General features: G+C 39.9%; 1 protein-coding gene across 1 annotated transcript in view; it reads left to right on the top strand.

Moving 5' to 3' along the window:
* The window catches only part of PRORP (protein only RNase P catalytic subunit), a 113002-nt gene that overhangs the window by 9794 nt on the left and 77183 nt on the right, over window positions 1-26025 (top strand). Inside the window, exon 4 of the mRNA XM_049766585.1 lies at window positions 24647-24754. Coding sequence (XP_049622542.1) covers window positions 24647-24754 — 108 coding nt within the window. The remainder of the gene's footprint in view (window positions 1-24646; window positions 24755-26025) is intronic.

The following is a 26025-nucleotide window of genomic DNA, read 5'->3' as shown; positions in this document are numbered from 1 at the left end:
TTGTTAACTTTATTTTTCTCATATTTAGAATCAAAACTCCATAAAGTTAGGGGTTTGTGAGTTTCAAGTGAGATTTTTTTGTGCACTTTTATAGCAACATATATAGAGTTTAATTGATAGAGCTTAATTAATAAAGCAAATATCTGCATGCTTACCACCAAAAATAAGAAATAGAACTTAATTACCTTGCCCTTTCTTCCCCCGCAACTTCAGGGATCAATTATCCTTCCTCTTTATTCTGCAAGACAGTGTTTTCAACTTAGCTCCCCAGTTGCCACAAATGAAATAATCATTTAAATGTAGGAGTTTTATAGCACAAGACTCAAAGGCCAGCCAGTAGGACGGCGGCCACCAGAAAGAAATAAAGATGAAACAAGGCCACAACCAGAAAAAGCTGTGAAACACTGATCTAAAGCCCTTAAGAGATTATATATAGTTATTTTCCCTCATATCCCAAGGTAAATTTAGTCATTAGCTTTTCATGTGCTCAGGGGTCCCTCTTGGCAGTGCTGAGGATAGAACTTGAGCCTTCTGCAAGCTCTAGCCCACTGAGCTCTTTCTCCAGCCAAGATTTGACTAAGAACAAACCTAAGAACAATGCATTGTTGACTGACATCACTGTCGGGAATTCAGAGTAAAGGAAGATCGGCTCATTTATAGTGTCCAATAAAATGAGTCACACAAGTCATCTAGGTGTTTTTTGGGGTGTAGGGGCTGGAGTACACCCAGCAGTGCTCAGGGATACTCCTGGCTCTGCACTCAAGAATCTTATTGGCTGGCTTTGGGGACCATATGGAATGTCAGGGATTGAACCCAGATCAGCTGCGTCTAAGGCAAGGACCCTTTCCTCTGTACTATTGCTCCAGCCCCAATATATAAGCTAGAGGTGTTAGGTTGGGCTGTGGTTTCTGGTTTTAATAAATAGGAAGTGCAGACATTTTTGAATTGTGAATTTTTGTGCATGAAAATATTGAACTTGAATCTGATTACTTAGGGATGGACATATTATCCTTAAGTATATAGTCAGCAAATTAGTCCATGGGAAAGAAACTATAAGACAAACAGCCCAATTTCTTCCAAATAATCACTTGGAGAAAGAAAGGGAGAAGGGGAAATTAGAGGAAGTAAGACAAAGGAAGAAAAGAAAAAGAGAAAAAAGAACAGTAGATCAAAAGCAGTCTTGAAATATTTCAGTCATATATATATATATATATAGCATCTTTAATTCCTGCTCTGAACAAACAAAAAGAATCAACAATACTTGGTGGTGCAATAACACCTAGTAAGTTGTTATTAAAGCATTTTCTATTCTGGGGAATAAGAGATTGTACAGCAAGTAGGCACTTGCCTCACTCAGGTTCGATCCTCAGCTTCTCCTTCCCTGAGTAATTTCTTTTTTTTTTTTTTTTTTTTTTTGGTTTTCAGTCACACCCAGTGACGCTCAGAGGTTATTACTGGCTATGTGCTCAAAAATCACTACTGGCTTGGAGGACTATATGGGATGCTGGGGGATTAAACCACAGTTCACTCAAGGCTAGTACACACAAGGCAGACTTCTTACTGCTTGCACCACTGCTCCGGCCCCTTCCCTGAGTAGTTTCTGAGTACAGGAGTAACCTCTGAGCCTTCCAGGTGTGGCCCCCTCAAAAAAAAAAATACAAAACTTCTTTCTACTTTAGAGCCACATATTAAAATATTTATGGATGAAATGACATGACACCTAGCTAAATATGATTGAGCTGGGGGGATGGTAACATCTTCATTAAAAATGGAAGTGGGGAACAGTCTGTGAGAGGATTTGTTATGGAATATCATACGATTGAAACCTTACCATTAACATTAAATAATAAATGCCTCAAAATTAAAAACAAATTAATTCGTTAACTAAATTAAAATTATATATTTTTTTACAAAAGGAAGAAATTGAGGGGCTAGAGAGATAGCACAGCAGTAAGGCATTTGCCTTGCATGTGGCCAATCCAGGATGGATGGTGGTCCGAATCCCAGCATCTCATATGGTCCCCTGAGCCTGCCAGGAGTGATTTCTGAGTGCAGAGCCAGGAGTAACCCTGGAGCGCTGCTGGGTGTGGCCCAAAAAAACAAAAAAAAAAAGAGGAAAAAAAAAAAAGGAAGAAATTGAACTGGCAATGGGAGCAGGGATGGATGTAACTTAGTGGTAGAGTACATACCTGTTTTGATTCTTGGTACTGCAGAAAAGTCAGCTTCAACAGCAGTAGCCCTGGGAAATGTAGGATGAGGCTGCATATGAAAGGAGATGAACTATTAAGTTGATAAAAGTATTTTATAAGTTTTTTGTAAATTATTATATTCTGTCTACTTCGGTATGTGTTTGAAGTATTCACTGTAAAAAGCTTTATCTTAATGATCTTTATGCAAAAATCTTTATGCTAAATATCTTTATGCAAACAAATGTTTTCGGGAAAGAGGTTATGAAGAGGATGTTTTCCAAACCAGTTCATCCTTAGTGAATTTCTGCATTCATCCTTAGTGAATGCAGAAATTTCATCTTTCTGTATTTTTCTCCATAGTCATTTGAAAAAAATTAGACTAGTTCAGAAATGTCACAATAGAACATGAAGTCTCTTTCTTTCATCAAATAATTTAAAAACATTAAAAAATTGGGCCCGGAGAGATAGTACAGCTGCGTTTGCCTTGCAAGCAGCCGCTCCAGGACCAAAGGTGGTTGGTTCGAATCCCGGTGTCCCATATGGTCCCCCGTGCCTGCCAGGAGCTATTTCTGAGCAGACAGCCAGGAGTAACCCCTGAGCACTGCCGGGTGTGGCCCAAAAACCAAAAAAAAAAAAAAAAAAAAAAAAAAAAAAAAATATTAAAAATTGTTATTTGGGAGCCGGAGAGATAGCATGGAGGTAAGGCGTTTGCCTTTCATACAGAAGGATGGTAGTTCGAATCCCGGCACCCCATATGATCCCCCCAGCCTGCCAGGAGCGATTTCTGAGCATAGAGCCAGGAGTAAACCCTGAGCGCTGTTGAGTGTGACCCAAACACCCCCCCCTAAAAAAAATTGTTACGTCATTTGCAAGTGGTAATATAGTCCTTCATATGTGAAATGAAGAGGTGAAATTTAGATCAAGAGCTAGAGATATTGCCTAAGAACCCTCCTACTTTTTTTTTTTTTTTTTTTTTTTTACAAAAGGACATTACAATTCTGAAATTTTTAAAATCCTGGACACGTTCAGTCATTGTGCCTCTACCCCAAACCTCCGTGCAGGTGGTCAAGGGTGAACCTCCATGAAGGGAAATCTAAACCCAAAAGTGTGCTTTCATCAGTGCTAATTGGAAGATGTGGAATAAGGGGGTTTCCACTTTTTGTTAATAAGATCTCCAAACTCATTTCCTCTTTCTTGTTTCATTTTCCTCAGCTGTGAAACAGCTGCAGGGAAGTAAAATGTTATTTCCTTCATTTAGGAGTGCTGGATTTTTCTTCTGGAGCTTTATAATTGGAAAAGCAGGATTTAGCTGCCTGGACAATTGATTTAAACACTAGTTTTCTTTCTAGTTTATAGTTTTTGTGATACTAGTTCACTACATATGAACTAATTATGGACCTGCTCAGATTATTTGATTTAGCAGATAACTCTGGTTCTTATAAAGGTAGGCATCTTTCTTGATGGGTCATGATTCTTTTTTTTTTTTTTTTTTTTTTTTTTGGGGTTTTGGGTTATACCCAGCAGAACTTAGGGGTTACTCCTGGCTATTCAGAAATCGTCCCTGGAAGGTTCAGGGGACCATATGGGATGCTGGGAATCGAACCACCATTTGTCTTGGGTCGGCCACCTGCAAGGCATACACCCTACCACTGTTCTATCTCTCCGGACCCTTAATTGTGATTCTTTGCATGGTGACTGAAAGACCGTGAATGGTGAGATTTTGTTCTGCCTCAAAAAAAAAAAAAAAGCATTTCTTTGTGGATTCATATTACTTACGTACTTATCTTTTGGGGGCTGTAGTGCATACTTTACACGTAGGGTTTGATCTCGAGCACAGCATGGTCTTTTGAGCAGCTCCAGGAATGACTCTGAGCTCAGAGTAGGGCCTTCATTATTGCCAGAGTGACCTAGAGTTCTACAGAGGAAAAAAAAATATTATCTTTTGAGCTGATCATTTATCTGGTAAAGTCTCCAAAACAAGAAAAATAAGGTAATAGGAAAATTGGATAAGGCCATATGAGGTACTGGATCCAGTTGTGCTGTTTCTGGGATAGGAACATTTGGAGAGGATGCTCAGTTTATCTAATGTGAAGGGTCAAAGGCCAATTTAGTCCCTAATTATCATTAGTACTCTGCTATTATATAAGATTTATACCCTCACTAATCTTATTTTTCTTCTTCTTTTTTTTGTTGTTGTTCTTTGTTTTTGGGCCACACCTGGCATACTCAGGTATTACTCCTAGCTCTGCACTCAGAAATCTCTCCTGCCAGATTTGGGGGACCATATAGGATGCTGGGAATCAAACCAGGGTCAGCCACATGCAAGGCAAATGCCCTACCTACTGTGCTATCACTCTGGCCCCTTCTCCCACACTGATATCTAGTAGGAAGCATATCCTTGCAGGGGTAGGTGTGTGTGACACTGAGATAATGATGGAGAGGCTGGTTTTAGGAATAAAACCCTATCATTAACAGAATTGCAAATCACAATATCCTCTGGCCTAATTGTGGTTAATTTGGGGGGAGGGTATTCAGTCACATTCAGCAGTGCTCTGGACTTACTACTTTTGGCTCTAAATTCAGGGATCATTCCTTGCAGACTTGGGACAAAATGGAGTGCCACAGATCAAATTCAGCCAGTCTAGTGCAAGGCAAGCAGCTCACGTGCTATACTATCTCTAGCCCTGTGATTATTTAAATATATATATTATATATATATATTTAAACACCTTGATTACATATATGATTGTGTTTGGGTTTCAGTCATGTAAAGAACAACACCCATCACCAGTGCAACGTTCCCATCACCAATGTCCCAAATCTCCCTCCTGGGGCTGGAGAGATAGCATAGATAGAAAGGCGTTTGCCTTTCATGCAGAAGGTCATCGGTTCGAATCCCGGTGTCCCATATGGTCCCCCGTACCTGCCAGGAGCAGTTTCTGAGCATGGAGCCAGGAGTAACCCTTGAGCACTGCCGGGTATGACCCAAAAAACAAATCTCCCTCCTCCCCACCCAACCCCCGCCTGTACTCTAGACAGGTTTTACATTTCCCTCATACATTCTCATTATTAGGACAGTTCAAAATGTAGTTATTTCTCTAACTAAACTCATCACTCTTTGTGGTGAGCTTCCTGAGGTGAGCTGTAACTTCCAGCTCTTTTCTCTTTTGTGTCTGAAAATTATTATTGCAAGAATGTCTTTCATTTTTCTTAAAACCCATAGATGAGTGTGACCATTTTTCGTTTTTCTCTCTCTCTCTGACTTATTTCACTCAGCATAATAGATTCTGTGTACATCCATGTATAGGAAAATTTCGTGACTTCATCTCTCCTGACAGCTGCATAATATTCCATTGTGTATATGTACCACAGTTTCTTTAGTCATTCGTCTGTTGAAGGGCATCTTGGTTGTTTCCAGAGTCTTGCTATGGTAAATAGTGAAGCACTGTGATGTGGGACCAGAGCAATAGCAAAGAAGGTTGGGTGCTTGCCTTGCACATGGCCAACCAGGGTTCGTTCCCAGGCATCCCATATGGCCCCCCAAGCCAGCCAGGGGTAATTTCTGATTGCAGAGTCAGGAGTAATCCTGAGTGCCTTCGGGTGTGGCCCCCCCAAAAAACAAATAAGCAACCAGAAAAAAGCACTGTAATGTATAATTTTGTTACTGGTAAGGTTTCATTGTTACAACATTCTACTACCACACCCTCCACCAGAGTGCCCACTTCCTTCCACCATTGTCCCAGTTCTCCTTATCCCACCTCTGCTGCAGCTTAGTTCTGTAGACCAGTTCTCAGGTTCTGTTACCTTTGTGCATTTGTTCATTCTTTTCTATGCCCTTGATGGAGACAGATATTTTTGAAGTGATCTCTTTCCAAGTCAAAGTTGCTTGTTATTGTGTTGATCTATAAAGCTTCTATACTTTTTTTTTTGTTTGTTTTTTGGGCCACACCCGGCATTGCTCAGGGGTTACTCCTGGCTGTCTGCTCAGAAATAGCTCCTGGCAGGCATGGGGGACCATATGGGACACCGGGATTCGAACCAACCACCTTAGGTCCTGGATCGGCTGCTTACAAGGCAAACACCACTGTGCTATCTCTCCGGGCCCAAGCTTCTATACTTTTAATCAGAGAAATTCTTAACTGTTAGAATACGAAAACTGATTATTACTATTAATTTTTTATTGAGATATAATTGACAAGATACTGTCAATTAACATATAGTTTTAAATGGAGCCAGAGAGATAGTACAGTGAGTAGGGTGTTTGCCTTGCACATGTACAACCCAGGTTCAGTCTCCAGCATCCTATATCACCAAGAATGATCTCTAAATTTAGAGTAATTCAGAGTAAGCCCTGAGCATTGCCAGTGTATTCCCAAAACAAAACTAAAAAAAAAGATTTTTTTTAATAGATAAAGACTACATTTGTGTCTCTTATATGGTACTTTTATGGTGCTGAGGTTTGTGGCTCAGTGGTAGAGCACTAGCCTTGCATGTGTGAGGCTCTGGGTTTGATTCCTGAAGTCTCTTTTCCTATGATGAGGGGAATAGATTTTTCTCCTTGAAAAGGACCCATAGCCTGAGCACTGACTCTTTTGGGATTTCTTGCTTTATCTGATTTTTCTTGTTTTACCTGCCATATCTCATTTGAGTTGCATATTGTTCTTCTTTTTTTGAAATTTGTTGTGGGAGCCACACAAAGCTTTAGGGCCAGGACTTTCCCCTGTTGTCTGTGTGTGTACTCAGAAATCACTCCTGGTTGGGGAACAAAAAATCACTCCTGGCAGGCTCGAAGGACCATACGGAGTACCAGGCATTGAACCCGGGTTGGCTGCATGCAAGGCAAATGCCCTACCTGCTGTGCTAGTACTATCTGGCCCCTTCTGCCATCTTTCCAAACAAAACAACTATTTCCACATTGTTTTTCAAAACTATGATTATTTTACAGTTTAAAAAAAGTCATTCCTTAGCTTAAAACTCATCTATCTATTCCTTTTCAACTTTGAAAATAGCTGCTTCCTGTCAGTTTGGCCAGATTCCACATTTTAGACCTTTTCTCATACTGCTCTCCTCTACAAACACGTACTTCAGCTAGGCCCGGCTACATAGTCTTTGATCAAGACTGCTTTGCTATATTTTCCTCTGCTTTTACTGTATTTTAACTAAAATGTATTCCTGGGGCCAGGAATAGCACAGCAGGTAGGGTGTTGGCTTTGCATGCAGCTGACCAGGGTTCAATCTCTGGCATCCTCTATGGTCCCCTGAGCCTGCCAGGAGTGATTTTTGAGCTCAGAGCCAGTGATTTCTGAGCACCACTAGGTGTGGCCCCCAAAAACAAAAATTAAATTAAATGTATCCTGACTCCAGATCCTATTTTTCATATCTTATCTCAGTTCCCTGTTCTGTCCTGAAACCTTTCCTGACTTCTGCAGTTTGCATTTATCTCCCTTTAAGTTTGTGGCACAAATTTACTTCCTCTAAGTTTATTAATTGGCATGCATTTGCCTATTGATCCTAGTCATGTGTTCTTTACTTGGAAAAAGCACAGTGCTTAGCTTTTTATAATGAGAACTTTGTCTTGTGGGGTCAATGCACACTATATTCTTTATAAGCACCCAGGAGGCATACAATAAATATTATTTATACATTAAGTCACCCAGTGTTTATACATTTCTTTTGTCATAGTGTCTATTTAATTATATTCTCTAATCTGTACAGTTACTCTATTATAAATAAAGATTCAAAAACTCATGATTTTCTGAAATCTTGCAGTTGAAGTCAGAAAACCAGGAATCAAATCCAGATCTTTAGATGGAGGGGCACAGGCTGTTTACACTATACCAGTAATCCTACTCCTGTTTGGCCTAAAACATTTTTTGAGGGTAGGAAAATGCGTATTTTACCTTGTTGTTACTTGCTTAATAAATGGCAGCAGAGGAAAATGCGGCAAACATTGAGTAGCAATCATTGCTAGTAGGAATAGTGAAATATGCAAATGATGACAGTTCACAGGAGAAAAGAATTTCCCTTTATCTTACTGATTACTGGTCAGATGATTCATCGTTCACTTGCACGTTTCTGTTCAGCTACTCAGTATTTGTATATTATACATAGGAGAAAAAACCACTGGTGACATGTACAAGATACTTAGTTGTGCTGATACATAGTCCCGGATATCCCCAAGATTTCTAACTGATAATTCTTGCCTCTCCCATTTACTGTTTGACTTTCACCACCTTTTGGTTTTCTTTTTGAGTAAAATCACTTCCCATTTCCTGCTGCCTTCCATATGGATACCATCCATAAACTAATTTTTTTACTACTGTGATGCACTGAGATTTGCTTATTTAATATTAGTCAGACTTCGTTGTGTAACTTAGAAACTAGAAATCCCAGGAATTTAAATATTTTCTTTTTTCTAGTCTCTCTTCTCTATATTTGCTCTCTTTTCCATCAAAAGGAATAAAAAAGAAATCAAAAGGGAATAAAAGGCAACTAAAATTGTTTTATTTTATATTTGCAATAAGATTAAGTATAAGTTATAGTAAATTCTGTCCTATTGCAAGACAAAGATAATAAACTTTGATGGCTTTGCAGGTGCAACTGGTAAATTACTGCTTTAAACAACAGAAATCGAATTCAATGAAGTACTGAATTTACCGAAATACTGAAGTACTGAGTATGAAGCAGAGAGTCTTATCTTTTTAATATATTGATTAATTTGGTCTTTTTTCCCTTTACATTTTAATTTTCTCACAGGATTATTTTTAGGGTAGAAAGGAAAATACATGCATGTTGTAATGCTGAAGCAGGGTGCAGGGATAGACTATCCACTTTGACTATGAACACTTTTTTACTTATCTCTGCATATATACTGAAGGCCCCATGGCTCTAGGCTCTGCTCAGAGCCCCTCTGAAGGAAATGGACTGAAGGGTTTTTCAGACCACTGAATCAGAGTGCAGGAAGATTACCGACAGAGTATCATCCTTTTCCTTTATGAGAGGGCAGGGAGGAAGCTTTGGAGCCACAGAAATTAGGAACTATTCCTGGCTCGGAGCTCACTTCTGGTTGTGCTTGGGGATCATATAGGGTACTATCAATTGAATTGTATTACCATAAAAAGTAGATCTACTGAATTTATTATAAAAGGATTTAAATATTTGGTGAATTTGCATCCAGAGGAGGGGGGAATTTAGGAACTGTATTGGTGCTTTAGAACAATTTCCTGACAGATTGTAAAGCTGAGGGGGTTTCCAGCATGGGATTGGTGGATGAACCTCTTAAAACTGAAAGCAGAATCTAAAAATCAAAAACAAACTCAACTTAGTGGTGAACAGTGTATCTTGGTTTATAGACTTTAAGCTATGATATAACTTTACCTTACCTGACTTGTTCCTTTCCAATTTGGGAGCTAGATTCTATAATAAGTCTATGTGGGGCCTGAGATAGCATGGAGGCAAGGCGTTTGCCATGCATGCAGAAGGACGAATCCCGACATCCCATATGGTCCCCTGAGCCTGCCAGGAGTGATTTCTGAACATAGAGCCAGGAGTAAGCCCTGAGTGGCGCCAGGTGTGACCCAAAAACAAAACAAAAACAAAAACAAAAAAGAATATGGGGGAGGAGGGAGATTTGGGACATTGGTGGTGGGAATGTTGCACCGGAGAAGGGGGTGTTCTTTACATGACTGAAACCCATCTACAATCATATTTGTAATCAAGGTGTTTAAATAAATATATTAATATTTAAAAAAGAAACTTGAGAACCAGAAAGAAAAGCATATTGAATGTGAAAGAAACTAGTAAAATTTACAATCATTTATGACAAATTACATGCATTTTGTTTAATTACACATTATATTTTTTAATATAACTTTTATTTTGATCGTAGTGGTTTACATATTGTTGACAATAATATTACAGGTTCACATTTACATAAAATCAGGAGGGTTCCCATCACCGATTTGTCCTCCCTACACCTCTGTGTTCGTCCTACCTCCCATATCCTCCTCCCTCACCCCCGGGGCTGTGAGAAATTGTGGTCCCCTCTGTACCTAGCTTACTACTTAGTAGTCTTGATCTTGGTGCCTCCCTTATTTCCCCCTCTAACTGGGAGGAAGGACTACTTAGTTCAAGTTATGTGGTTTTATTTGAAGAAGAGAAAAAGTAATAAACTGGGTTAAAAGTCTAATATGCCGAAAATGGGGGAAATCCTTCTAGAGGCTCTCATCGTCGGTTTGAGAGATGGAGAAAAAGAAGGTGAAACACCCCAACAGTACAAAAAGAAGAGTAAAATATCCAGTGAACACTCCAGTAATTACACATTGTATTTATGTTATATACTACATTTCTATAAAATAAATATGTAATGTGTATGTTATACATAAAAAGAAAAAATAATATGTTGAGGCCAGCAGATAGCACAGTGGTAGGGCGTTTGTCTTGCGTGCAGCCGATCCAGGACGGATAGTGGTTTGAATCCTGACATCCCATATGGCCCCCCCGTGCCTGCCAGGAGTGTCTTCTGAGTGCAGAGCCAGGTGTGACCCAAAAAACCAAAAAGAATATGTTGACCTTCTGCTTCTCTTTTAGCTCTCTTCTAAATTTGTCTTGGGACTTAAATTTGTCTTGTCTCTTGGGGCTGGTAAGATAGTACTGGGGTAAAGGCACTACTAGCCTTGTATGCAGCCTCCCAAGCCTTAACAGGAGTGATCCCTGAACACAGAGCAAGGAGCACTGATAGCACTGCCCCTCAAACAAACACAACAACATCATAAAAGAATGGACTTCTTGTTTTGCCTAGAAATTTAGTCTTTAAACTATCTTCAGTGGCCAAAGTGATATAATGGGCAAGACACTTGCCTTCCATGCCAACTACCCATGTTTTATCCTCAGCACCACATATGGGCCCCTGAGCTTAGAGTCAGAGTAGGCTCTCAGCACCACTGATGGGTTCCAAAAATGAAAATAAAAAAGCAAGGAACAACAAAAACAAAGCTACCTTCACCTGTATAAGATCTATTGAAAACTCAGGAAACCATGAAGGATCAGGAATCAAACCTGCACCTCCTACATCTAACACATGTACACTAGCCCTTTGATTTTTTTAATTAATATCTTTATTTAAATACCTTGATTATGAATATGATTGTAATTGGGTTTCAGTCATGTAAAGAACACCCCCCTTCACCAGTGCAGCATTCCCACCACCAATGTCCCAGATCTCCCTCTTTCCCACCTCACCCCCACCTGTACTCTAGACAGGCTTTCCAGTTCCCTCATTCATTCACATGGTTATGGTAGTTCTCAGTGTAGTTATTTCTATAACTGCACTCACCACTCTTTGTGGTGAGCTTCATGAAGTGAGCTGGAAGTTCCAGCCCTCCTCTCATTGTCTCTGAGGATTGTTGCAAAAGTGACTGTTATTTTTCTTAAAACCCATAGATGAGTGAGACTATTCTGTATCCATCTCTCTCCCTCTGGCTTATTTCACTCAGCATAATAGATTCCATGTATATCCATGTATAGGAAAATTTCATGACTTCATCTCTCCTGATGGCTGCATAATGTTCCATTGTGTATATGTACCACAGTTTCTTTAGCCATTCATCTGTTGATGGGCATCTTGGTTGTTTCCAGAGTCTGGCTATTGTAAATAGTGCTGCATTGAATATAGGTGTGAGGAAGGGATTTTTGTATTTTTATTTTTGTGGGCCGAAGTGATAGCATAGCAGGTATGGCATTTGCCTTGCACGTGGCACACCCAGGTTTGATCCCTGGCATCCCATATGGTCCCTCAAGCCTGCCAGGAGCAATTTATGAGCACAGAGCCAGGAGTAACAACTCCTGAGTATCTCCAGGTGTTGCCACAAACAAACAAGGAAAAAAGTTTGTCTTGGGGGGGGGGTATGTATTCTTTTTCTCGTAATAGAATCAGAAATTTGTTGCAATTGTACAATTTCATATTTTCTTTTTTTTTTTGGTGCCCGAAAGGTGGAATTGAACACAATTTCATATTTTCAATTAAAATTTTTTTGTTTGTTTTTGAGCCATACCCAAAGATGCTCAAGGGTTACTCCCCCCTAGGTCTATACTCAGGAATCACTTTTGGCAGTGCTCAGGGAACCGTATGAGATGCTAGGATTGGCTGTATGTAAGGCAAGTTCCCTACCACTGTACTATCTCTTCAGCACCATATTGTACACGTTTAAAAATAACAACAGGGGCCGGAGAGATAGCATGGAGGTAAGGCATTTGCGTTTCATGCAGAAGGTCATTGGTTCGAATCCCGGCATCCCATATAGTCTCCTGAGCATGCCAGGAGCAATTTCTGAGCATGGAGCCAGGAGTAACCCCTGAGCGCTGCCGGGTGTGACCCAAAAACCAAAAAATAAAAATAAAAACAAACTGGGGCCGGGAAGGTGGCGCTAGAGGTAAGGTGTCTGCCTTACAAGCGCTAGCCAAGGAACGGACCGCGGTTCGATCCCCCGGCATCCCATATGGTCCCCCCAAGCCAGGGGCGATTTCTGAGCACATAGCCAGGAGTAACCCCTGAGCGTCAAACGGGTGTGGCCCAAAAACCAAAAAAAAAAAAAAAAAAAAAAACAAAAAAAAATAAAATAAAAACAAACAGGACAGAGCGAGCGCTAGCCTAGGATGGACCAAGGTTCGATCCCCTGGTGTCCCATATGGTCCCCCAAGCTAGGAGCAATTTCTGAGTGCACAGCCAGGAGTAAACCCTGACCATCACTGGGTGTGGCCCAAAAACCAAAACTAAATAAATATATAAAATAACAAACAATGATTATGGTAATAATTACTAAAGTAAAATAAATCTCCTAAAATGTACTTGCTATTAAATGAATATAAGCTCTCTAAGATTCAGAGTTGTTAGACTGCAGTGCCAGTTTCCAGCTATAGGGATTGTTATTTTCATTTTGGGGTTTTTGTTTGTTTGTTTGGGGGCCACAAGAGGTAGTGCTCAGGGATTATTCTTGGCTCTGCATTCAGAAATCATTTCTGCTAGGCTTGGGTGACTATCTGGCATACTGGAGATTGAACCTGGGTTGTTGCATGCAAGGTAAACCCCCTACTCATTGTGCTTTCACTCCGGGCAGCTGCACATTATTTTCTAGATGCATTAGAGACTATTATCAGGAGCAAGAAAGATGGCTCAATGGGCTGTGTGTTTACTTTGCAGGCAAGAGCTCTGATTTTATCTCGGCCTTGCATTGTTGCCCTAGCACCACCAGGAGTGGCCCTTGAGCACAAAGCCAGGAGTAGTCTTCACCCCAGAATAAAAGAATGTAATATTTATATTCTTTGCATTCAGGATTTATTTGGATCCTTTGGCTTAAAGAAAATTCAAAATTGGGTCATACTGGTCAGCAATTCATATTGTCATTGTTTCCACATTAAGAAAAGAGCTCCCGGGCCCGGAGAGATAGAACAGCGGCGTTTGCCTTGCAAGCAACCGATCCAGGACCAAAGGTGGTTGGTTCGAATCCCGGTGTCCCATATGGTCCCCCGTGCCTGCCAGGAGCTATTTCTGAGCAGACAGCAAGGAGTAACCCCTGAGCACTGCCGGGTGTGGCCCAAAAAACAAACAAACAAACAAACAAAAAAAAAAAAGAAAAGAGCTCCCAATATGAGGAGCTGGTGTTCCCCAGATTTTCCATGTCCACTCTGACTTAACCTCATTGTTTTATTCCTCCTTTATTCACAATCTTTTTTCAGAGTCTCAGAAAATAACGTATCTATACATTATTTGTTAAATGTCATTACGTTAATGTCATTATTTTAATGATAATTTTTAATAGACATAAATGCATTCCTCTTGTTTTCCCTTTGTTGCTATACTAAGAGAACATTAAGTTTTTAACAAAATAAGTGATTAATTTCTTCATGAGATTTATTTCAAAATCACAGGATTGAAGTACGCCATCATAATCATTGCAGAAAAACTACTAAAGGGTTGTGGGGTTTTTTTTTTTTGGGGGGGGGGGTTGGGTCACACCGGCAGCACTCAGGGGTTACTCCTGGCTCTATGCTCAGAAATTGCTCCTGGCAAGCTCGGGGGACCATATGGGATGTCGGGATTTGAACCACTGTCCTGCATGCAAGGCAAATGCCTTATTACCTCCATGCTATCTCTCCAGCCTCAAGAGTTGTTTTTTGTTGTTGTTGTTGTTGTTGTTTTAATTTTTAGTTCACACCCAGTGATGCTTAGGGCTTATTCCTTGCTCTGTGCTAGGGATGACTTCTGGTAGGACTCTAGAAACTATGGGGTACAAGAGATTGGACCCAGGTTTCAGCTGTTAAAACTGAAGTCTTAACCTCTTTGAGGTAAAAAGAACAAAATGACTTTAGTGTCTTTTTTACATATTAGTTGTAAAATATTAGTTGAAAAATCAGTTATGTATTTGAGTTTTGTTTGGGGGGTCACACCTGTAAACTGTGATAATTTGATGTTTACATATTGATATGACAATAATAAATAATATGATAATTTCATACTTCATAATTCTACATCTGTAAGTAAGCTCAGGATTTACTCATGGCTCTGCAATCAGAGATCACTCCTGGTGGGGTGTTGGGGATTGAACCGAGAATGGCAGCAAACAAGGCAAGTGCCCTGCCACTGTACTATCTCGCCTGCCCCAAAAATCAGCTCTTCATTATACTTGCTTTCGTATCTGTAATGTTTCAGGAATAATTTATAGAAAAATCAAGTTCTGCTGCCAAGTATGTTGTGAGAGTCATTTATAATTACGAAGTCAGCTTTCTTTGATGGCTAATACTGGAGTCACCTCTGTTCCAGAGGTTCAGAGCATAGTATGTAAAATGTGCCATGCTTTTATTTCTCTCTGTTCGTTTTGTTTTGTTTTGGGGACCCACACCAGACACTGCTTAATCCATCATACCTAGTGGTGCTCAGAGGTCAATGTAATGGAACCCAGGCTGCTTATCCTATTAAACTATCTGTGACTTTATTTTCCTTGCTATGCTTTGTATCATTTTGCTAGTCTGGTAGTTAGGAAACAACCACAAAGCAACAAATTAGTCACGACTCAGTGTTTCTAATAAAAGTTGGATAAGTTAAAGAAATTAAAACTTTGCAGTAACTGTTTTAGATTTGCTTACCTTTGTTTTTGTCCACATTTAGTCATCAGAACTGTTTTGTTAATTTTTTTGTTTTTGTATTTTAAGTGCAAAAGCTTAATTATCTAAAGAATATACATAATCTGTGAATTTTCAAATTGTGCAGCTGTTAATCCCCAAAATGGCAGGCACTCTGTTGAGAACCTTGGTAGCTCTTTCCTCTGAGGAGAAGGTCTCCCCCAAAAGGTAGACTAGTTTACTCCCTCACTTCTTTTAGGCTTTTGCTTATCTCCCAACCTCAGAACAAAGGCCTTTCCATTGCATCTTATCTAAAACAGCGAGAAGGCTTAGGAAATAAGTACTTACTCTTTGTCCTGCTTAACACTTCTTCAAGGTACATTTTTCACCTAAAATGAAATATGTAGTTGTTACCATGGCATTGTACCTCTTCTTTACTAATTAACCCCATAGGCCAGGAAATTTGCTCACTGATCTATTCATCAGAATTTGAACATTATTTGATCCATAATAGGTACTTAATAAAATTCTGCTTAGCAAAGTAAATGAGTTTTAGACTTGTGGCCTAAAAGTAAAATTTAGTCCATGCGGTTTTTATTTGTGCTTCTTTTTGTTTTGTTCTTTTAAAAATGTTATTTGACATAGTTCAACTGTCATACTTTTTAGCTTTGTTTGAAAAATCAAATTTGCTAGCCTTGGGTTTTAGTTTTATATGGCAATAATTGTCTGTGCTAAGCACTGGGCAGACTCACCTGGAACTTAACATTTTCTAGTTTGTAAGAAAAGAAAACTTAGAAACCTAAATGAAGACAAGAGTACAAAATGGTACAGTCACATTGGAAACACTCTGACAATTCCTCAAAAAGTGAAACATTTAAAAAACAGACAAACAAACAAACAAATAAAATAAGGGCCAGAGAGATAGCATGGAGGTAAGGCATTTGCCTTGCATGCAGAAGGACGGTGGTTTGAATCCCAGCATCCCATATGCGTCCCCGTCCTCCCCGACCCCCCCCACCCCCACCCCCCCCCCACCCCGTGCCTGCCAGGGGTGATTTCTGAGCGTGGAGCCAGGAATGACCCCTGAGTGCTGCTGGGTGTGACCCAAAAACCAAAAAAAAAAAAAAGTAAAGCACTGAATTATCATATGACCTGATAGTTAACACTCCTAGGTATATAATCGAGAAACAAAAACTTAACATCCTCGCAAAATTCATTGTAGCATTGTTGATAGCTAGAATAACTCATAAGTCTATCAACTGATGTATGGATAAATAGTGATATGTAATATTGAAGAATGATTGAAGAATCAGGAATGAAGTTCTGATTCTTTTTTTGTGTGTGTTTTATTTTTGCTTTTGGCAGTGCTCAGGGGTTACTCCTGGCTTTATACTCAGAAAGTGCAGGCTTGGGGGATAATATGGAATGCCAGAATCAAATCACTGTCTATCCAGGCAAACACCCTACCGCTGTGCTATCTCTCCTGCCCCACAATGTATTTTTTAATTAACATTTTCCACCTTCTAATTTTTAATTTATTTAAAGAAAATGCATCACATAGTTGACATAGTTTATCATAATACATTTATTTCCAGATTAGTGAAAGCAAAGTTATTGAAAAAAATGGAAAAAAATAAAATGGAAGAGAAGAAAGTTAAAAAAAGAAAGAAAAAACTTATGGTAGCAAGCTTTTACATTTGTGAAAATTAATGTATATTCGGGCCCGGAGAGATAGCACACAGCGGCGTTTGCCTTGCAAGCACCCGATCCAGGACCAAAGGTGGTTGGTTCGAATCCCGGTGTCCCATATAGTCTCCCATGCCTGCCAGGAGCTATTTCTGAGCAGACAGCCAGGAGTAACCCCTCAGCACTGCGGATGTGGCCCAAAAACCAAAAAAAAAGAAAGAAAATTAATGTATATTCAATGAAATCATTAATATAATGTCAGGAGATTTAATAAGGTCTTGTTGTTAGCTATTCATTCTGTTAAACTGGTATGTTTCTATGGGATGACAGCATAAAACAAATAAAATTGTTCAGAGATTCAAAGCACTAGTACTTTTAGGGGAATATACTCAGCTGCCAGGCCTCCCGGAAGAAGGAAGATATGGGGTGACAGTGCCTGCACTTGCTCCAAAAAGCCCTGGTGATATCAGCCAAAAAAACTAGCATATCACAGTTTGATCAGATTGGTGTCCCCAAAGAGAATGGTAGAGGGTCGGTGATGAGGCAGGACCATGAGAAAAATGATGGTGATGGAAGCAGCAAACATAGATTCAGCAGGGCGGGGACTTGACCCCCCTCTCCTCCCCAGATGATCAGCTTTCTTCTGTGTGGGCCAGTGTAGTCATGATCTTACACGGTTTGATTTATATCTCTTTCAAGAAAAGAGTGCATCTATGGAGTTTGAGCAGGGCAACTGCATTTGTAGGTATGGTGGTTACAGCTGCCAGGCTTCCCAGAAGAAGAAAGATGAAGGGGGAGGGTGCCTGTACTTGCTTCAGAAAGCCCTGGTGATAATCAGCCCAGAAAACTGGTGTACCTGAAGTTTGGTCAGATTGGTGTCCCCAACCGGAATTGTGGAGGGTCAGTGATAAGGCAGGGCCTAGACCTACCACAATATCTTTGTTTACTTATTTGTCATTGGATATTTGAGTTGTTTCCATATCCTGGCTATTGTTTTAAGTACTTCAGTGACTCAAAATAGACACAATAATTAGTGAGATAAGATTGAGACCCCAGAATTAAATCTTTACACATTACAAATCATTACTTTATAATAAATGAGGAGCAGAAGTAATAGCACAATGGGTAAGGTATTTGCCTTGCAAGTGCTCTCCCAGATTTGATCCCTTGTATCCCAGGTAGTTCCCCAACCCTGTCAGGAGTGATTTCTGACCACAAAGCCAGGAATAACCCCTGAGCACTGCCAGTTGTGGCCCCAAAACAAAAACAAAAGTAAAAAGGAGATTACATCTAGCCAAAAAGCCTCTGGTTAGCTAAATAAATTGTCGTTAAAATAGACATGAGCACCAGAAGGTAACTCTGGTGGCCCCTGCCACTGCTGGGTCAGAGTTGAACTACCATGGACTGAACTGCCAGGACCTCACAGTGAGGCTGAGTATTGCTGGTAGTGGTTTCTAGCTGTACAGTGCTTGGAATACTTAACCCACCATATACATTAATGAAGAGACAAAAGACCAGATAGGAGAAAAGATTGGCACAGTATATGTTTCACAAAGATTTAATATTCGAGCTCTTTAAAGAGGAGCTTACAAAACTCAACAAAGAAACAAACAACTGAACAGACTCTTCACCAAAGAGGACATACAGGGTCAAAGATAAAGTAAGGGAAGTTGCTTTGCTTGAGGCTATAGTTGGCCATGATCCTGGTTCAAATCCTCAGCACTATATAATGGTCTCCTGAGCATAAGCCAGATATACAAAAACAAAAAGCCAAAGAAGAAGAAAATAAAAGAGATAAAATATGACATTGTAAGAATCACCTATATTAAATAAGGTAGAAACAAGCATGAATATGAAAAAAAGGGACCAGTATGTACTGCTGGCAGGTATGTAAGTTGACTCAGCTTCTTTGGAATGTAAATAAAAATATTAAAATTGGATTTACTATTTAATTTAGTAATTAGATAGTAGGTAATTACTTCAGATATCTATCCAAAGAACCCCCAAACACTAATTTAAAGATACTTTTATACCTGTGTTCATTGCAGTGGCAAGATATGGAAACATCCCAAGTACATAAAGACAGACGCATAGATAAAATGTTGTGGGAGATGTGTACAATAAAATATTACTGAGCCGATGGCCAGAAGTGGGTTCAGGTGGACTCTTAGTGGTCCTCAGGCTTTCCCCCTCCCTCTGTACTCCAGGGGGGAGGTGCATGGGGAGGAGGGCGAGCAGACATTTGGCTTCTGGTTTCCTCCTTGATTCTGGAGACCAGCTCTTGCCAGGTATAGGGTTTTTCTCCCCTGGACTTCAGTCTTCCTGGGCACCGGTCTAGGTGGACTCTGTAGGGGTCAACAGGCTTTCCCTCTATCTCTCCCTACACTAATGGGAATGTGCTCTGGGAGGAGGGCAGGCTGTTCTAGCACTGGTTTAAATTGGGACAGTCAGTGGAAATTTTTTCTCTTTGTTTTCATATTGATAGTATTGTGTGCATATATTCTATATATATCCATAATATCCATCTTGTATTGGGACCTTGATACTGCCCTACAAAGCTCATTTCTAATATTTTACTGCCTCAGTCCCAACCCTTACTTCCCCCCATCCTCCCATGTAGGTGCAGCTAATGACATGAAGCTCACCACATAGAGTGATAAGTGCAGTTAGAGAAATAACTACACTGAAAACTATCATAACGATGTGAATGAATGAGGGAAAAAGAAAGCCTGTCTCGAGTACAGGTGTGGGTGGGGTGGGGAGTAGGTAGATCTGGGAAATTGGTGGTGGGAATCCTGCACTGGTGAAGGGGGGTGTTCTTACATGACTGTAATCATACAACTACAATTATATTTGTAATCACGGTGTTTAAATAAAGATAATTCAAAAAAAGAAAACTAAAAAATATTACTGAGTCATAATAAAAATGAAATCTGGCCTTTTGTAATACGTAGTGGAACTGTAGGGGTTCATGCTAGCTAAAATAAGTTAGGAGGAAAAAGAAAATGAATTATCTTTCTTAATTGTGAGAGCTAGAACAACAAGGGAAGGGAACAGAGAAAACCAAACCCTTGGGCTCAAGTCACAAAACAGGTTTATTGGGCAGGTTGGGGTGGGGCAGGCAGAAGGGCCCAATAAACTGTGGTGAAGGGATATCAGTACTTTGTTGGTGGCTATGATGAGTTAACATTTTTTTTGTTTTGTTTTGTTTTTGGGCCACACCCAGGGGTTACTCCTGGCTCTGTGCTCAGAAATCGCTCCAGGAAGACTCAAGGGACCATATGGGATGCTGAGGATCAAATCCAGATTAGTCCCAGGTTGTCTGAGAGCAAGGCAAATGCCCTATCGCTATGTGATCACTCTGACCCTAACATTGTTTTTTGAAAGGTGAATTTGTACCCCTAAAACATAGAAAGTCATTTACTAGAATCTTAGTAAATGAATTTTTAAATTTTTATTTTAGTTTAGTTTTGGATCACCAGTGATGCTCAGTGGTTACTTCTTACACTGTGCTCAGAAATTACTCGCAGCAATGCCCAGGGAACCATGGAATACTGGGACCAAACCCCAGGTTGGCCTCATGCAAGGCAAATTGTACTATCTCTTTATCCCCAAATGAAACTTCTGTTTTTTGTTTTGTTTGGGGGACACACCCAGTGACGCTCAGGGGTTACTCCTGACTATGCGCTCAGTAATCGTTCCTGGCTTAGGGGACTATATGGGATGCCAGATCGAACTGCGGTTTGTCCTAGGTCAGCCACATGCAAAGCAAATGCCCTACCGCTCCAGCTCCCCCAAATGAAACTCCTTTTCACAAAAAAAGTTTTTGTTAAGATATTGGGGAACCATTTGATGCTGAGACACAAATCCCAGCTTCCTGCATGCAGTGCATGCCCTTGCCCTTTGAGCTATCTCTCCTGGTCCAGAGGTTAATTATTCTTTAAATTGAATTTAAACTTTAAAGTTTAAGTTTATATTAGGTGCCCTAAAATGCTGTCTCAGTGGGTGAACTCCTTGTGTTTTATCTATGTGTCTTAGACACATAGATTGTGACTTTTTGAGTGCAGAGACATAAATTTATTTGAAAAGCAATCATATTAGCACTACAAAGAATCCCAGAATAGTAACATACTTAGTTTTAGGAAAAGAAGGGAAAACCCACCCTGACATCTTGGATATTTCTGCCTCGGTCAAGAGGATACTCTAGATGGAATTTTATTCCACATTCCATGTATTTGCACAGAGCCTCCCAGAATCCCTTCAAGCATGCTCTCAAATAAACCCTTTCCATTCTGTGGTTTTAAGGGATTTCCAGGTCTTGTTATCATAAAATAGCAGAACTGGAAGGGGATTTTATAAATTAATCTAGTTTAACTCTTGATTTTTTAAAATAGCTGTTCATTTTGCCAGTAATACTAAACTGCCTTAGTTAATCATCCTAAATTTAGTGAATGCAGGGTAGGCATAATAGCAGCACCTGATGTAGTAGAAATATTCTCCATGTAATTTACTAGTGAATTTTTTTTTTTTTTGGTTTTTGGGCCACACTCGTTTGATGCTCAGGGGTTACTCCTGGCTATGCACTCAGAAATCACCCCTGGCTTGAGGGGACCATATGGGACGCCGGGGGATCGAACCGCTGTCCATCCTATGCTAGCGCTTGCAAGGCTGACACCTTACCTCTAGCGCCACCTTCCCGGCCCCTTACTAGTAAATTTTAGAGATTATTGCACTTTTTTATATTCTACTTGGATTACTCAGAACTAAAACAAAAATTTGATGGTCAGAGGGCAAGAGAGATAGTACAGCTGGCAAGACATTTGCCTTGCACATGGCTGAGATCCCTGGCTCTCCATATAGTCCCCAAAGCCCCAACAGTAGTGATCCTTTTATTTATTTATTTTTTTCAGTAGATCCTTGAATGCAAAGCCAGGAGTGTGCCCTGAGCCCCACTAGGTATGGCCCCAAAACAAAACAAATAAGTGATCATATTATATATAGTTATCTTCATAGGCTTATTTCTATTTATAAATCATACTATCTCTATTCTAACCAATTTAGTTTTAATATTAATTGAAACTCCAGATATTTTTGTAGAAAATACATTAGAGAAGAAAAAAATTTCAAACTTCTTTTCTGTTTATAATATTGATAATGATGGTTTTCCCTTGTACATAATTTCAGCATCACATCCATCACCAGTATGCCCGCCTTCCAAGGACTCTACTCTAGAACCCCTCCTTTTCAAACCCTTCCTTCCTGGGGCCGGAGGAATAGCACGGCAAGTAGGGCATTTGCCTTGCATGTGGCCAACCAGGTTCTTTCCCTGCATCCATATGGCCCCCTTAGCTGCCGGGAGTAACCTCTGAGCGCTGCTGTGTGTGGCCCAAAACAACAACAACAAAACTCGCCCTCCCCAAACTCAATTACGTGGATAGGTTTTTCCATTGTATTTCTTTTGGCTTTTTGTTGCTACCCTGCTGTGTATCCTTAAACACCACATATGAGAGAGATCATTCCATATTTATTCCTTTCCTTTTGATTGACTTCATTCAGAATGATATCCTCTAGTACCATCCTTGCCATAGCAATATTGTAAATCACAGAACTTTAATAAATAAGTTAAATTACTTTTTCTATATTTTCTATATATTTTCTAAAAAATGTCTAGAGAGTTTCAAGTAATGTCACAACTAAATCAAAACTAAATTGGTTGAGCCAGAGTGGTAGCACAGTGGTAGGGCATTTGCTTTGTACGCTGCTGATCCAGGATGGATGTGGGTCCAGTCCCTGCATCCCATATGGTCACCCAAGCCAGGGGTGATTTCTGAGTGCAGACCCAGGAGTAAACCCTGATTACCGCTGGTGTGGCCCAAAAAACAAAACAAACAAAAAAAAAAACCTAAATTGTTTAGAATAAGCTATATTATTTTATAAATGGAAGTAAGCCTATTAGGTGAATGCATGTTAATCCTTAAAAGCAGTACCGAGTGTAGTGAAAATCTTCATATTAATTATCAGTGAAATCTAAATTTCAGAGATTTAATCTATTTGTTTTATTCCTCCTTTACTATTTAGAACTAAAACAAAAAATAATGATATGGGGGCCAGAGAGATAGCACAGCTAGTAATGCACTTTTCTTGTATGTGGCTGACCTGGGTTCGATCACTGTCATCCCATATGGTCCCCAAAGCCTATCAGTAGTGGTCCCTGAGCCAGGAGTTAAATCCTAAGCATTTATCAGGTGTGGCCCCACCAAAAACAAATAGGTTATATATAAATTATCTGCTTCAAGATTCATTATTTTCTTCCAACTTGCCCTTTTTTAATTATCTTATGCTTGGGACCAGAGAGATAGCACAGCGGTGGGACATTTGCCTTGCATGAGTGGATCCAGGACGAATGGTGGTTCGAATCCCGGCATACCATATGGTCCCCCGAGCCTGCCAGGAGTGATTTCTGAGCGCAGAGCTAGGAGTAACCCTTGAGCGCTGCTGGGTGTGATCCAAAAACAAAAATCATTTTCTTTTTTAAACATTTTAGTCTTATGATAATTTTTAAAAATTTTTTTGACTCAGTTCTTTATTATTTCACTTACTTTGAAGCTTAACGTTCTTTTTCAAGCTTAAAGTTAAAACAGGTGAATGTTTTTAGTATCTTCTTTTCATCTGAACATGAAATTTTATATTTTTCTGTGTATCATTTTAGAACATCCCCTGATTTTTGCTTTAAATATTTTGTTTTCACTAAAAGATATTTTCTAATTTTCTGTATAATATTTTAACTAGTGGGTTTTCAAACCATCAGACAATTAGTAGTAATAACACTTTGTTTAAAATAAAGTCTTCAATGGTAGGGAAAAAAATAAGTATAGAACTCAATATCCAAGCCAAAGGCAATGATAATAAAAACAAGGGATCTATACTATCTTAATTAAGGGACCTAAACAAAATTAAAAGGGGCCTGTTATATTGGCTGGCCAGGGAGGCAAAGGGTAAAGGTATAGGATACATTCTGGATCCATTGGTAGATGGAGGTTGAGGTTGAAACTGGTGGTGGGAAGGTCCTGTCTCATTGTATATCTGAAATTCAAATATGAAGGACTCTGTAGATCACAGTAGTTTTAATAAAATAAAGTTTTTGGGTTTTTTTTGGTTTTTTGGGCCACACCCTTTTGATGCTCAGTGGTTATGCCTGGCTATGTGCTCAGAAATTGCCCCTGGCTTGGGGGGACCATATGGGACGCCGGGGGATCGAACCGTGGTCCTTTCCTTGGCTAGCGCTTGCAAGGCAGACACCTTACCTCTAACGCCACCTTGCCGGCCCCTAAAATAAAGTTTTTTAAAGAAAAAAAGAAAATAAATAAAACTAAGTATTTACTTACTTTATTTTTTTATTGAAACTATTGTGATTTACAAAGTCCTTCATGGTTGAGTTTCAGACATACAATGTCTCAGGACCAATTCCCCCACCAGTGTCAACCTCCTTCCACCAATGTTACCAGAATGCATCTCATGCCGCCGCTAGCCTGTCAGTAGTAGAGGCCCATTTTTTATTTTGGCTGTTAAAGTTTGGGTCTCATGATTTCTTTGTTGCTTTCTCTGGCTTGGATAATTTACTAATTTTTTGTTAATATTTTCTCTATCTTTTTTAGGAACTCCAGAGATTTAAGAACTTTGTAAAAACCTGTCCTCCTTTTGACATTGTCATAGATGGACTTAATGTTGCCAAAATGTTTCCCAAAACTCAGGAATCTCAAAGTGTAAGTACAATTTTCATTCTGTTATTACAAATCTCCAGTAAAGTCTATGGTGCCCATTTGTGATCTTCCTTGGGTCTCATGTGTATGTGTGGGGAGGGGGCACACCTGGCCCTGATCTCACAAATTACTCCTGGCAGTCTCAGGAACCATATGAGATGCCAGGGATTGAACCCCATGTCAATCATGTGTATGTGTGAGGGGGCACACCTGGCCCTGAACTCACAAATTACTCCTGGAAGGCTCAGGAACCATATGAGATGCCAGGGATTGAACCCCATGTCAATCATGTGCAAGGCAAATCCCCTGCACACTGTGTTATCACTCCAGCCCCTTCCTTGGGTCTCTTCTTTTTTTTTTTGTGTGTGTGGTTTTTGGGTCACACTCGGCAGTGCTCAGGGATTACTCCTGGCTTTATGCTCAGAAATCGGCCCTGGCAGGCACGGGGGACTATATGAGATGCCGGGATTCGAACTTTGTCCTTCTGCATAAAAGGCAAACGCCTTCCTCCATGCTATCTCTCCGGCCCCGGGTCTTTTAACTCTTCACTTTTCTTCCTCTAAAATTATGTTCCTAGGAGCCACAGTGGTGGTGCAAGTGATAAGGCATCTGTCTGCCTTGCTTGCACTAGCCTAGGACGGACTGCAGTTTGATCCCCTGGCGTCCCATATCCCAAGCCAGGAGCGATTCCTGAACATATCACCAGGTGTGACCCAAAAACAAAAATAAAATAAAATTATACTCCTAAAAGTACTTATTGACCAATTACCCATCTAAGTTCATTTCATCTGTGAGCAAGTAGAGCTTCTAAGTTCTATCTCATATAGAGCAAGGTTTTTCCTCTTTGTTTTTTTGTTTTTTTTGTTTTGTTTTGTTTTGTTTAGATTCATACACTGAGATAATATTTTTTTTTATTTGAACACCTTGATTACATACATGATTGTGTTTGGGTTTCAGTCATAAAAGGAACACCACCCATCACCAGTGCAACATTCCCATCACCAATGTCCCAAATCTCCCTCCTCCCCACCTAACCCCCGCCTGTACTCTAAACAGGCTTTCCATTTCCCTCATACATTCTCAATATTAGGACAGTTCAAAATGTAGTTATTTCTCTAACTAAACTCATCACTCTTTGTGGTGAGCTTCCTGAGGTGAGCTGGAACTTCCAGCTCTTTTCTCTTTTGTGTCTGGTTTCTCTTCTTTGTATAACCTTTAAATAACTTTCTCCAGGTAGCTACTTTCTCTATGGGGTTCATGTATCATTTCCTGTG

The sequence above is a fragment of the Suncus etruscus genome, chromosome 2, assembly GCF_024139225.1.
Source record: "Suncus etruscus isolate mSunEtr1 chromosome 2, mSunEtr1.pri.cur, whole genome shotgun sequence".
In the NCBI taxonomy this organism is placed as follows: Eukaryota; Metazoa; Chordata; class Mammalia; order Eulipotyphla; family Soricidae; genus Suncus; species Suncus etruscus.
The sequence above is the reverse complement of the archived record's forward strand: the minus strand, read 5'-3'. Positions and strand labels throughout refer to the sequence as shown.